This window comes from Colossoma macropomum, unplaced genomic scaffold (genome assembly GCF_904425465.1).
Source record: "Colossoma macropomum unplaced genomic scaffold, Colossoma_macropomum, whole genome shotgun sequence".
NCBI classification, from domain to species: Eukaryota; Metazoa; Chordata; class Actinopteri; order Characiformes; family Serrasalmidae; genus Colossoma; species Colossoma macropomum.
In genome coordinates this window covers 26829724-26844998 of record NW_023494806.1, presented here as the reverse complement: position 1 = coordinate 26844998, position 15275 = coordinate 26829724, and the positions used below count along the sequence as shown (strand labels likewise).

At 38.8% G+C, this 15275-nt stretch overlaps 1 protein-coding gene across 1 annotated transcript in view; it reads left to right on the top strand.

The window, feature by feature from the left end:
- epg5 (ectopic P-granules autophagy protein 5 homolog (C. elegans)) overlaps positions 1-7926 on the top strand; it is a 43533-nt gene extending 35607 nt beyond the window's left edge. The window contains exons 38-45 of the mRNA XM_036598203.1: positions 1635-1820; positions 3451-3660; positions 3752-3896; positions 4380-4622; positions 4759-4978; positions 5302-5517; positions 6475-6589; positions 7133-7926. Of these exons, the coding sequence (XP_036454096.1) occupies positions 1635-1820; positions 3451-3660; positions 3752-3896; positions 4380-4622; positions 4759-4978; positions 5302-5517; positions 6475-6589; positions 7133-7315 (1518 nt within the window). The 3' untranslated portion in view covers positions 7316-7926. The remainder of the gene's footprint in view (positions 1-1634; positions 1821-3450; positions 3661-3751; positions 3897-4379; positions 4623-4758; positions 4979-5301; positions 5518-6474; positions 6590-7132) is intronic.
- The last annotated feature ends 7349 nt before the right edge of the window (positions 7927-15275 follow it).

The following is a 15275-nucleotide window of genomic DNA, read 5'->3' as shown; positions in this document are numbered from 1 at the left end:
ATGTCTACATGTATCACAATCACAGTAATAAAAATAAACCTTACTTATGATCATCAGTTTCATTACATGTAATTTTAAAGGTCACTGATGTCTGGGCCAATTTACTAAAAATATTTTCCACAGTCCATATGACAAAATCAAATGCTTAGAGAAAGTGAGGCCTGTTATGCTCTCAAGCATGCTTTTGTCTTCTTTTAGCAGCATGTCAGCACTGTACTGCCCGCATAATCTGGCTGGTTTAATGCCTGACTCTTGACAGACACTCATAGACACTCCTTTAACATGACCTGCTGTTAATAGTGGCAGACAAGCAGTAAAATAATGTAGCAGTGCTTTTGATTTTGGCACATGGAATGTGGAATGTACCAAGTATCAGTGACCTAATGCCACCAAAACATAATTAATTTCACTTTTACTAACCGATCATAAATAAACAGATATCACATAAGGTCTTATTGTGCATACATTCTATATATTCTGATTGTGATACACATTGTAAAAAAAAAAGTAGGAGTTTTTTGGCTTAAATGGTGGCAAATGTGAATGTTGCAGAGCATGTATTTCTGCAAAATCTCTGACCAAAAAAAAACACATGTAATTTGGTGCACTGTAGCTGTTGCAGTGTGCAACCAGTCTATCCGAATAAAAAATTTCATTTTGATGTGAACTTCAGCAAACAAAGGTGTGAAAACCTTCCTTTACCCAAACATAGTCGATAACCCAAGACAAGGTTCTTTAATTTGCTTTTTTAATTTTGTATAGGAGCTACAAGGTTAATGTGGTTAACAAACAATAGAAGCCTGCTGTGGTTACGCAAACTTAGTGCTTAAATCACATCTAATAGACTTGTCTATAAAAATGGACAAATGTACTGACAAAATTTAGGGTTCATAAAGACTGTTACAACTGATTTTAGCTATGCGAGGTACTTTTGTTCATTTTTATAGATAACACAGTGTGTTTTATAGCTAACACAGTGTCAGCAACTACGTAAGCCAAATGTGCAGCTCAAACATTTCAAGTGCGTCTCAAACAAGAGTGTATTTCTTTCTCTTTTTTCTGGATTTTTCCTCCCCAATTTAGTCATGTCCAATTACACCCTGCTATCTAAGTCTCCCCCATCATACAGTGCTGGGAGGTTGAAGATTAGCATGTGCTTCTTCCAAGTTACATGAAGGAACTTCATTTGGTTCTCGGAGGAGAAAGCTAACTTCCGATTCTGTTTCATTTTAAGAATTTTTGGCTTAAGTGGTGGCAAAAGTGAAGGTACCGGATCATGTATTTCTGCAAAATGTCTCACCAAAAAAACATATGTAATTTTGTGCACTTAAGCTGTTGCAAAAACTACATAAACCAAATGTGCAGCAGACACCTGCGTTGAATAATAAAGAGCAGAGAAAGAGGCCAGTTATGCTCTAACTTGGGAGCCCAAATTTATTTCCACTTGCTGTTACCTCCCTTAGTGTAGTATCATCAGCTCATTATCGTCTCATGCCATCTCAGCACTAAAATACTGTAGAACAAGTGAGTCTCCGCTCTTGTGCACCTGGTAAATATTGAAAATGCATTTCCTCAGTTATAAACTTGGATCATGAACTGTCCACTTGTCATAAGCCTCAGTCTGTGTTCTCCAGGTGGAAAGAGGAAGTCCGAAGAGCTGTTTCCTTTTCATGGGTGAAGTCCTGTGTGAAGTCAACTGGGTCAGCTCATTAAGTGATGCCCTGAGCCCCGAGCCCAGCGCTAGTGCCCAGACAATGGTGGTCTACCTTCTCTACCTGATGGTCTTCCTGGCTAAAGAGGACCATCTTCTCAACAAGCCTGTGAGTAGTTATGCTATCATTAGTAATCATTAGTGATAGGATTATATCAATTTCAGTAAAACAGACCATTTGACTATTTATTTTTCATAATTATACATAGGCATGTGCCAGTATTAAAAATGTTTGTGATAATTGCCTAATGTTTTATCACTGTTCACAATATCACAATGTTGCATTTTAAAATTGACGTTTTTAAAATGTTTTTATTGTCATATATTTTTTTTTCAAATGGGGTATATATGTTTACAAAATTTAAAATAAAACCATCATCAAAAATACAGTTTAAAAAAATTGTCCACATAATGATGCTCACTGTGTATCATTATCATACAGGAGTATTAGCAGTCAGTGCTGGAGTTGAGAACTCTGTCATAGACCACTGAGACCTTTATCAAGAGCTGTGAAGCTGTTCACACATAAAATATAGCATGGAAGATACTACTAGTACCTGTACTTTGTCATCAAACTTATAACTTTGTCAACAAAGTTGTATATGTAGCATGTACTGCGCTGTACCATGTAATCATCATTAACATGCCAAAGCAGTTGTTAAATACCAGTGTTTAATGTGGAAACCTTTACTTTATTAGCAGCTTCCGTTTATCAAATACACTCTTAGCAAGAATTCCACAGGGAATTTCACACTTGGACTCACTCAGCAAATCAAGTCATAGACATACTGCCACCTGAAATTGTGATCTGCCAAAGACTGACTTAATAGCCAGCTTATGGTGACCTTCATGATCTCAACATCCTGATATTCATGCACTCATGCACTTATCCCTGCAGCATCAGGAAAGGACTGGATACACTCCCTGAGCACTTTATTAGGGATGCCTTCTTGTTTCTATTCTTTGTTCATTTTACCAGCTCCTCTTACCATATAGGTGCACTTTGTAGTTCTACAGCTACAGATTGTGATCAGTATGTTCTTCTGCCTACTTTGTTAGCCCCCTTTCACCCTGTTCTTAAATGGTTAGGACCCCCACAAAGCAGGTATTGTTTGGGTGGTGGATCATTCTTAGCACTGCACTGACGTGGTGGTGGTGGTGTGTTAGTGTGTGTTGTGCTGGCACGAGTGGATCAGACACAGCAGTGCTGCTGGAGTTTTTAAAAACTGTGTCCACTCACTGTCCACTCTGTTAGACTCTCCTACTTCGTTGGTCATCCTTGGAGATGTGAAGTCAGAGACGATAGCTCATCTGTTGCTACAGTTTGTGTTAGTCATCCTTCAGTCCTTCATTAGTGATCACAGGATGCTGCCCATAGGGCACTGTTGGCTGGATATTTTTGGTTGTTGGACTGTTTGTAGTCCAGCAATGACACTGAAGTGTTTAAAAACTCCAGCAGCACTGCTGTGTCTGATGCAGTCATTACAGTGCAACACACACAGTAACACACCACCACCACTGTGTTAAGTGATAAAATAGTGGTAAGTGGAGCTGATAAAATAGACAGTGTGTGTAGATACAAGGAGGTGTTCCTAATAAAGTGCTTGGTGAGTGTATATCACAACCTGCAACACAAACCTCCCAGTAAACTGGACATTTCCATATCAATATCTGGTCTCCTACGGTCCCAAAAATAGAGTTGAAGAGCTTATGTTTGTTTTGTTCTTCTTCTTCCGTAGGAATCCTCCCTTTTGAGTCTGCTTGGCCAGTCAACCTCTCTACCCTGGCACTTAGTAGACTTCTGTTCCTACCAAAATGTCACAGTCTATGTGAACACACACTACCCAGCTTCTCTTGTTCTCAACCGAGACACATCTTCACAGCTAGTTATCAAACTCCTCAAAATGGCTGCTGGCTTTGGATCCACTCTAGATGGATTACATCATAAGGTTAGCATTATTCATCCCCAAGGATGTAAAAACTTAAACATTATTGTTTCCTCTGGACATTTTGACCTAACCTATTCATCTTGTCTTCTAGGACATGACTTTAAAGTGCCAGGCCTTCCTCCATCTGATGGTACAGTTTCTGACATCTCTGGATCAAAATGGCAACATCAGCTTGGCCTCCCTAGAGACAGAGATGGAGAGACTTTTGGAGTGCATTGTCATTTTCAACCCCCCTGGTGAGGGAAGACATCTTTCTTTTTGCTTCATCAAAGCACAGATCCCTTTTGCCTCAGAAAAGATGATCATTCAGGTTTTTTAGACGTCATTAGACGTCATTTACAACATTAGATGTCATTTACGGACATTTAGGCATACCGTTTTAAGTTTAGTTTAAGCTATCGAAGGAAATAAAACAGGATTTTTGGCTTTTACTTTCTATAAAGTTGAACCTGATAATTCTAAACTGGGGAAAACATATTGAATAATCTTGTATTGAGAAAATTAGGTTGACCCCTGTGGTTCCCCTCATTTATCATTCTTTCAGTAAAATTCAATAGGTAAATACAGTATCCTTGCCCTTACGCAATACATGTATCAAACAGTCATGTAATCTTGACAACATTAATGGTCTAAAGATTGACCCCTGTGGAACCTCTCATTTATCATTCCATCTGTAAAATTCAATAAAGTTAACTGCAGTATCCTTTCCTTTTTTGTAGAAACAGACCTGCAGCAGAGACACATGGCCACCTGCAGTCTGTTCGCTGAAATGCTAACTCTGCTCAATGGAGCAAGTGTATCCACGGCAGAGGGGCTTGGAGCCAAGCTTCATTCCTGGGTGGAGAAAAGGGCCCGGGGCCCACTGGTGTTGCCACTGCTCACAGCTGCCTGTACATGCCTGGCCTCTGTGCGCCATATGACCCGCACCACTGAGGCCTGCATATTGTCTTACTTCACTGATGGTAGTTTTCTGTCAGCATAGAGAATTGATGTCTCTTTAATCTTTAAGCCATTTGGGTCATGCCAGATATAATAGACATTCTGAATAATTGAAAAACTGTTGTATTTGCTATATTCTTGTGAATGTCTCTCTCTCAGGTGGCTGTGTGGATCAGTACTCTGGCTGGGGGCCCATCCTGGTCTCTCTCCAGGTTCCTGAGCTAACAGTGGAGGACTTCATCCAGGAGAGCCTGGCACTGGGCAGCTACCTCACCCTCTATGTATACGTCCTTCAGAAGCTCAACATGGAGCAGACCCTGCTCAATGAGAAGAGAACTCTAGTGCTGCTCAACTCCTGGATCAACCAAGTCTTTCCTAGGTAGACTTTGACCAGCATAAATGCATTGTAGTTTTGCCATATTTACCATATCTCTCAATGCTTTTTTTCTAGCCTTGTTTTTGTTATTTTTTGTTAGTGTCATCATATCTAGCACTATGATTTTTGTTTAGTGTTATGATTTTGGATTATACAATTATGTTTAAAAAATTGGCTTTTATATGCCCTTGCAAGTGCTTTTCTGTAATAAACCCTGTATACTTATATATCTAATAAAATGCATTTAATTAGTTAAAATCATTTTAGAAATGTGTAAAGGTATACAAATGATATGTGAGAGTATGATTATTTGAATGTAACTACAGTGGTCCAGCAGACGAGGCCAAGCTGTTCCTGTGGTGGCACAAAGCCTTGCGCCTGCTGCAGGTTCAAGTGGATCAGGGGGACCCATGTGGGCTGGACACACTGATACTCTCTTTGATGACCTTCCAGACAAGCCTTGTCCAGCTGGGAGAGGAGAGGCTCAACTCAGGCATTCTGGGAGCCATTGGCCTGGGAAAGAAGTCCCCCCTCTCTAATAGGTGAGAAGGTTTACTACATGACATCATGTTGTGGACAGTGTTTTTAAAATGAGAGCAAGATTCGATTTACTTTGTTTTTGTCATTAATTGATGTCTTTAACCCTTTCAGATTCACATAAACACAGTCTATTTCTCCTGTTTAATCTACCTTTAGCTACTCTGGCAGCAGATTTTAACAGTTTAAAGGGCACATCACAGTTTGAAAGGGTCAGTAGTCTATCATATGTGGTTTCATCTAACAGTTAGGCATATTAAGATGGCTGGCTGATCTTTAGAAGCCTGCATGATTAACAATTTTTATGCAGAGGATACAGTTACAGTGCAAAATGAAACCCCACTGTGGCTGGCATAATGACATTTTGTTTTTATTTGGCACTGCCACTGCTGGTTAAGGCTACTATAACTAACTAGGCATCATTTCACAAATGTTATCAAGTTAATGCTATAGCTACAGCCTTAAGATGTTTAAGAACACCGTATATAAATGGCCATTACCTTGCCATAACAAATGGAAAAAGGGTTTTGAGCTTTATACTTTGCTTTTATTTAAAGTATCATTATTATTATCACAATATGTTATCTCTTATTCAGGAAACACTCTACTTGAACCATGCTACCGTTGACATAAAATGTCATGGCAGATGCCATGTGCTGTCCTGAGTTGTCATGACAGATTATGTCCAGTAAATAACTGTCATGTTACCATTATTGTTCATTGTAATGACTTATGCCATTATGTTTGATATAATTAAGGCTTACTAGAGTACACAATAACAAGTGTGCATGTGCTTTTGGGCCATTGTCATACAGGGTTTTAGTGTTTCAGGATCAAGGTCCTTTGTTTTTGGAAAAAGCTGATGAAACAGGCCCAATGTTTACCTTCTTCAAATGAACAAACTTGGAATAAACTTGGAATATATGAAATGTAAAAGACAGCTTGTTTTATATCCATCGCAGATTTCGAGTTGTTGCTCGTAGCATGTCAGCATTCCTCCTGGTGCAGGTCCCGTCAGAAAGCCAGTTACGCATTCACCCAGGAACAGAGCTGCAGCTGTCTGCTAAAGCCCAACAGGTAAGAGCCTCATCTGCTGAGGCCTAAATTCTGTACCAGTGTTTAATTTTCAGATCTAAAGGATTTGTGTAGGCAGTGTTGGAACGTAACAGTACATTGGCTGTACTACTGCAGCTGAAGTAGCAGTATTTACTGTAAATAATTGTTAAGACTAACTAAACTGACTAAAGACTAAAAATAACAAAGATTTAATATTTCTTTTAGGCATTTTAGTATTTACCCCAAAACATTTTCAGAAAAGAAATCTACCTCATGCAGTGAATTTAGGGTGGAAAATAGTGTGCATAAGTTTAGAACTTTTGTTATAGACCATTGTCTACCAGAGTGAGCTAAACTGTTACAAAAAAAGTAGATGTTTTGCTTGGGTTATCTGGAAATACACCAGGCTATGTTGTTCATTACATTCCTTAAATCAAGATAACATTAAATGCTAACATTTTCCAGATCCATTTTCAAGGCAAAGGCCTTTACTTTTAAGTAAAGGATTCCTATTACTTCTGCTGTCACTGTAAATGCCTGCTATCCACCCCTTTGTGTCCTCAGGCCTTAGCAGTGCTGGAAGCCATGGCGGGCAATAAGCAGTACTCAGAGCTGCAGCCATCTTTGAGCCAAGCCTGTCAGTTCATTAAGTACCCCGGACACTGCCTCCGAGACAGCAACCGCCTTTTATCCCTGCTCATCAACTCACTCTATGCTGATCTCCACTATCTGGACATCATTCGCTAGCGAGGTCTGAATCACAGACTGGTCACCAAGGCAAAGAGACGAGCCTACTAAGACGCACTGCTGAAGACCCTGAGAATGAGCATGGCAAGGTGAAAGAGAAGATTCTGAGGTCTGAAAAGCAAATCAGTGGGTCAGTAGTGCTGTGGTTGGGTTTTTGCCTGGAACCTTTGTCAGGAAATCTTGTATAATTAATGGAAGCAATGGCAAAGAAAATCTTTAAAGCTGCAATGCAGTTACAAGCCAAGTATCAAGGTAACTAGTGTCTGTGTGGCATTTTTCTGTCTTCTTTTCTTCGTCCTTTTCTTCTTTCCTCTCCGTACACATAATAACATTTAGAATTGTCTCGTTTTCAGTGTTGTTTTGAGCCATATAAATGGCAAACATTGAAAATATTGGCTACTAAGAACCAGATACAGAAAGGCAACATCTGTCAAAATGTTACACAAGTCAAATTCTAATTATAGTTGTTAGATACAATCATATGCAAAAGCTTGAACCCTCAAAAATAACATTTTCTGCATATTTAAGTGCACAATTTCTATGTGTTTGCTGGGTTTAACATATCAAAATAAGATAGATAAAGAAAATAAACTGTAATTGTGCATTAAAAGTGCAGACGTGTGCTCTCTGTTGAGGATGTGTTAACTTATTTTCACAAATCAACAAAACATGTAATTTGACCAGGAGCGCCTAAAACTTGCATACAACTGTATATATTCAGTTGTTAATATCATTGTAGTATTTTAAAGATTTTATGGACTGTTTAGGGACATTCGGTGAAGTTGTAAGTAGTGCCATATAATCACGAGGAACACTGACAGATCCTGTATGCAAATGCATTTTATAGATTTACACTGTCACATGCACATTTTATTTGATTTGCTCCAGTTTGACCAATTTATGACCAATGACTGTTTCAGGATCATCATGAACTGGCCTTCATGTATCTTTGGAGTCTGACATATGAGAGACAGAATGAGTGAGAGAGAAAGCACACTGCTTTAAATTTCTCAGTGTCAAATGCACTGTGTAACGTTCAGATAGTTGGAGCATGCATCATATCATATAAGGAGAACTAAACTGGCCTAAAGTTCTCTACCCCATCTCTCCCAGACACTTATTTTCCCTGATTTCCATGCTGTTATTTAAGCATGCACTTTCAAGGTGGACTGACTGGGGAATCAATTACATGCTTATTTAATGCACTCAGAAGTCAGAAGTTCATGCAGCAGATATATTATGGATGGATGCTTTTAGGATTTTAAGAAGTGTGTTCCAAAATGCTCCACAAGGCTACTGTTTGTTCAAGTTTTTTTTGTGTCAGTAAATTTGACAGGCTTTATTTAAATATGCTTTGTTGCTGGAGAACTGGAAAACTGGGGTGTATATTTTATTATACTAACACTGATGCACTTTTTTGTTAATCCGTTATCCACTTGACAGTATGATATATTCAAAAAGCCTCAGAGGAGAAGCTGTAGTTTCAGTTTCAGTGCAGAGACAGTGAACTTGATGCTGAAGTCTTTTAAAACATTGTTTAAATGAAGCACAAACTCCCCACTTTTCTTATCTCGTCTCACAAAACCTTGGACACTTAAATGTTGTTGGAAAATGTGTGAGATGAAGCTTTATAGTGTTCTTCTTGCCTTAAAACATGCTTGCAGTGTTGCAATATGTGGCTTTTTTTTTGTATTGTGCCATGATTCTGGGCTCTGATCCCTACACTAACAAGGTGTCATATCAGCTATTTGTACATTGCTAATGTGAATGCGAATAGCCTTGGACCATGTCTACCAATGCCTACAATACAAAACTGAAAAGAACAAAGCGTTCCTGTTCTTCTTTCCTGAGGACAGTTTCTGTTTCTGCTTGTAACATTGATGCATTTACATCATGTACATTATTAATCATCTTGACATTCATATCATGTACATTATTAAACACCTTGAAAAACACCAGGGGCTGTTTTATAAGGGACTAGATAAGAAAGTGAATATTGTAATTGGGTTTATTCTGATATCTAATTTATTTTATTTATACATAGTACCCAACAGCATTTTACAGAAAGTAAACATAATAAACATAAAGTGTAATAAATCCAGTAAAAGGAGGTTAGGTGTGCCTCAGGCTTGTTTTCTATATCTTGTGCTGCTTCTGAAGCTTCCAGTGCATTGCACGATAAATAATCCACATGATCAACGAAGTTGTAGAAAGAGATTTTGGGATGCAAAAGTCTAGACTGTTACAAAGATGGGCAAGAATGTGGCCAAAGCTTTGACCAGTGTTGGGGGTAACAAAGTATAAAGTCACATTACATTACAAGAATGTGACTTTTTTTTTCTCATAACTAAGTGATGTAACAGATTGCAGTATAAATTCTTCTAATCACATTACAGCTACTAACTTATCAAATATTCAGTCACACGCGTGTCTCTAAGAAAACAATATTAATCACTCAACATTCATTTAAAGCATACATTTCCTCTTTATAGATTACTCATGCGTATCTTTATATGTAATTTGCATGTGCTTGTACTACCTGTGGCAGCTGACTGCACAACTTTGCACATGTGAGCTCAGTGAACAATCTGCCAAATCTGTCCTCGAATCCTGCTAATATAAAAACTGATGGTAAAGATCCCAGTGCTGAAGAAAAGGGAGCATCGACCTCACCTAAACAGGCTAAACTCAATTTTTATTCAGAAACTGCTCTGTATACTTTACGTTTTATTCATGAAGATTTTATTTTGAGGCAGTAGTTTGTGCAGTTTGAAAAGTTGAAAAGTTGGCTAGTTTCTCAGTTTTCAGACATCAGCCATTCACACTTTCAGTCAAGCGTAAGTGATATTTGGCTGTCTCTTCTTCAAAGGCAGGGACAGTAACAGACCCTTTAAATGAGGTTTATTGGCTGTTTCTTTTTTAAACAGAGTACTGAAAATGATAATTGGGTTTTCCAGTTGGGACAGATTTGTTTGGGTTTTAGAGAGTAACATAGAAGCAGTGGGGAACCATTACGAAACTCAAGGCCTTCAGAGAAAGCCTAATAATTTCTGTAAATGTAATAAAAAAAAGAAGTCTGTAATTTTCAGTTTGTTCTTATTTAATAGGATGATCATGCTAGTTGGTTGGAAACTAAAGTAATAAACGCCCAACGTAAAATTTGCCAATCAGGTTTTTTTGTCTGTGGTGTCTGGGTAGATACGGCCAAGCTAGCTCTGCTATTGGTTGAGACTTCAGGAGCTGAACTGCAGTCCTTACTTAAATTAACGAAATTAGGAACGGACAGAGGAAGAAAGGATGTCATTCTAGCCGAGCGGTGGCCTGACCAGTGTGTTTTACTCAGAAACGGGACACAGCAGCAGCGCTGTACTGAAGCTCTGAAGGAGTCACTGTTACAAGGTAAAAAAATATGTCCCTTACAAGCTTCAAATAAAAGTTTCAAATGTCCATCTTTAATGTAGAATGATGTTCAGGTGAACTGCCGTTAGCTTAGTGCTAACATACTGCCAGAACGCCAGAGGGGCGCTACCAGCAATTAGCAATATTGTAAGGGTAATTTTTTTTGACATTTATGGACAGAACCGAAGGCCTAGCTGTAATAGTCATGCATAGAAGTAAAGTAGTGAGTAAAATACTTAACATAAGTAATCCCATTACAGTTTGAGAGCAGTAATTAGTAACTGAAAATAGTCAGAATTTTGAAGAATACAGTTAAGTGGCTAAGTAAGAAGGAAAGGTAGGTAAGGAAAACAACGTTTAGTAGTTAAATAGAATGACCTGCATATACAACCGTGAGCTCCTTTTTAACCATGCTGGAATGGGAATAGCCTTAACCCATGTCTCTCTGTCTATATAAATACAAAAATGAAAAGAAAAAAGTTCCTGCTCTACTTTTAGCAGGTTTGTAAGAGTTTATCTTCAAGCAGTGCTACAAAATCAACGTTTGGTAGACCCAAAAAGATCAGGCCATAACCCAAGTGAAAGCTGCCTAAGTATTAACGTAGATGAGTATGCATTTGCTTTGTTCATTTATACCTGTGAATTTCTGGACACTGAAACTAAAAGGAACTTGGATTAAATTGAACAATGTGAACATTTTGAATAGAGTGTTTCCCCATCCAGTCATCACAGACCCCCAGACAGTGCACATTATTTCTCTCTTCCAGCACAACTGTTCACGATTGATTGGTTCAGGTGTGTTGGGAACAGGGATAGAGCTAAAATGTGGAACGTCTGGGGATCCGGCAGGAACTAAACTGGAAAACCCTGCTACAGAGAAAGAGGTTAAGTTCAACTCCGTCATTCCTTCTCTTCACAGCCGTATGTTGAGAGAGGAATGAAATCATTTCTCTAGAACACAATCCTAAAGACAATCATACAAAAGTCATTTAATGCTACAGATAATGTACAATACAGTCAATTGCAAACGTTACGTATGAAACAATATTCCTTAGCAACGACTGTAGTTTTATTTGTATTGTGTCATTAATGGTGCACACTGCAAACTTAGTCTTGGCAGCAGTCAACACTGTCAGTGTGCGGATTAATATGTAGACAGTGTCTTGTGCAAATGAAATTGGAGTAAAATCAAAGTCATTACAGGAGTCTCTTCACTCAGCGGCCATATTGGCAATGCCACCGGGCAGTTATTTCCAGCCATACCCAACCAGGCTCCTCTATCTCTTTTTGAATGGGCAGAGACCCAAACACTCAAAACTAATGGGGTAAAATTACCATTTAAAACATATTTGAGATCACTGGTAAAATCTGACCAAAAACCTCAAAGAGTTTGTAGTGTTTGGCTCAATAACACACAAAAAAAGTGTTTTTATCGAATTGCTCTGGCTGCTGCGCTTGTGTGCTTTATAATGAGGTGGGATTTTCCCCGCTTGCAGCATAACCAGCAAACTGATTGGCTCTGTTTAAAGGAAAGGCGGGACTTTCTCCACATACACCACGTTGATTATTACAAGCTTTTTAATTCATAGTTAAACCAGTGACCGGTTTTCTCCTTCCTTGTTTCTGGTACAATAAAGGATTCATGTGAAGTGATTGGGTGCAGTAGATAAAAAAGCAGGATAGGGCTTAGGCTGCAGTTTCAAAAGGCCTTTATCTTGGAATTTTCCTATCTTTCTGAAATAAGAGTGTGATGTAACATATGTACGGTGGTCCTAGAAAGTGTTTAGACACTATAACCACTGGTACATTTTAATGAAGTTCTTTAGGCTACTTCATTAAATGTTTAACCAAATTAATTTGTTTCAGAGAAACAGTTTTAGCACAACATCCAACGGTTTGTGTGGAGAAACCTGGAGAATTCACACCAGACTATACTAAGAGTACTATAAAGTACAGAAGGCGGAAATCTAAAAATGTTGGGCTGTTTTTACAGTGGTGGTGAGCTTGTGTTTAATGATGGCATCACAAACTGAAACAAAACTTGGAGAGGTCTGCAAAAATATATTGTCTTCTGAAAGAATACTTTGGGAATTACAGTCTTGGAAAGGTCTGTTTAAAATAAAATGCTTCTTGGTTTGACATTTTATTTTCTAACACACTGAACCTAATACATTTATCAGCATGGCACAAATGTCCAGATATTTTTCGGAGCCACTGTACATTATTAAAGTTTGGACATATACTAATTAAGCTGGAAAACTGTTTTGAATTCATTGTTTTTGTAATGTCATAAAAAAACAACATACAGTGGTGTGAAAAGGTGTTCGCCCCCTTTCTGATTTCTTATTCTTTTGTATGTTTGTCACAGTTAAATGTTTCAGATCACCAAACAAATTTAAATATTAGACAAAGATAACACAAGTAAACACAAAATGCAGTTTATAAACAAAGATCTTTATTATTAAGGGAAAAAGAAATCCAAACCTACAGGGCCCTGTGTGAAAAAATGATTGCCTGGTTGGGCCACCCTTAGCAGCAACAACTGCAATCAAGCGTTTGCGATAACTGGCAATGAGTCTTTTACAGCGCTGTGGAGAAATTTTGGCCCACTCATCTTTGCAGAATTGTTGTAATTCAGCCACATTGGAGGGTTTCCGAGCATGAACCGCCTTTTTAAAGTCATGCCACAGCATCTCAATCGGATTCAGGTCAGGACTTTGACTAGGCCGCTCCCAAGTCTTAATTTTGTTTTTCTTAAGCCATTCAGAGGTGGACTTGCTGGTGTGTTTTGGATCATTGTCCTGCTGCAGAACCCAAGTGCGTTTCAGCTTGAGGTCACAAACAGATGGCCGGACATTCTCCTTCAGGATTCTTTGGTAGACAGGTAGAATTCATGGTTCAATTTACCACAGCAAGTCTTCCAGCTCCTGAAGCAGCAAAACAGCCCCAGACCATCACACTACCACCACCGTATTTTACTGTTGGTATGATGTTCCTTTTCTGAAATGCTGTGTTACTTCTTTGCCAGATGTAATGAGACATACACCTTCCAAAAAGTTCAACTTTTGTCTCGTTAGTCCACAGAGTATTCTCCCAAAAGTCTTGGGGATCATCAGATGTTTTCTGGCAAAACTGAGATGAGCCTTTATGTTCTTTTTGCTTAGCAGTGGTTTTCGTCTTGGAACTCTGCCATGCAGGCCATTTTTGCCCAGTCTCTTTCTTATGGTGGAGTCATGAGCACTGACCTTAACTGAGGCAAGTGAGGCCTGCAGTTCTTTGGATGTTGTTGTGGGGTCTTTTGTGACCGCTTGGATGAGTCGCCGCTGCGCTCTTGGGGTAATTTTGGTCGGCTGGCCACTCCTGGGAAGGTTCACCACTGTTCCATGTCTTCACCATTTGTGGATAATGGCTCTCACTGTGAGTCCCAAAGCTTTAGAAATGGCTTTATAACCTTTTCCAGACTGATAGATCTCAATTACTTTGTTTCTCATTTGTTCCTGAATTTCTTTGGATCGCAACATGATGTTTAGCTTTTGAGGATCTTTTGGTCTACTTCACTTTGTCAGGCAGGTCCTATTTAAGTGATTTCTTGATTGAGAACAGGTGTGGCTGTAATCAGGCCTGGGTGAAATTGAACTCAGCTTTCCAAAGATGTGATAAACCACAATTAATTTATGGGGGGTAATCACTTTCACACAGGGCCCTGTAGGTTTGGATTTCTTTTTCCCTTAATAATAAAGACCTTCATTTATAAACTGCATTTTGTGTTTACTTGTGTTATCTTTGTCTAATATTTAAATTTGTTTGGTGATCTGAAACATTTAAGTGTGACAAACATGAAAAAGAATAAGAAATCAGGAAGGGGCAAACACTTTTTCACACCACTGTATTTACACATCTATTTATTCAGTCTGCAGTGTTTTAGCTCCACCCGTTCACCTTGAAGTTATAAGGAGTGTTTCAGGACAGACTGCTTTTGAATGAAGCTCAATGTAGGACAGCCAATCAGAACAGAGATCATTAACATATACCATACTTCAGTCTTAAAAGCACAGTAACAAAAACAGCCTATTGAATTCTAAAGGATAAAAAAGAGGTTGGAAAATGGTCATGTAAAATGAATTATGACTGCTTTTAGCATACAAACCCACACAAGCGCTATAAGTGGATTTAAGAGGGACAAAAGAAAATAAATATGTATGTTTTTTAACTCATTGTTAGGAACTTCAAATTGTTACCCACTAACATTCCTGGAATGGTAAGCAATCTCACAGAATGCCTCCCTTACATCCTCGTCTGTAAATATTAGATGGTAGTCTTGCACTTGGGACGCCGTGTGACTGATGCAGACTTGCACCCCCTCACCCTCCCTCTTCTTTCCTCAGCTGTTGCTATGGTTATCTCCAGTTTGACAGGCAATGCCGGGAGAATGTTATCAGGGTAGCCAGACAGCAGATGGGAGGGTGTGATGCGTGTACTGAAAAGTACGAGCCCTGGTCTCTTTGCTTTTTAGCTGTTTATAGCCCGGTAAATCCCACCTCACCTCTCTTTTGACTCAGCT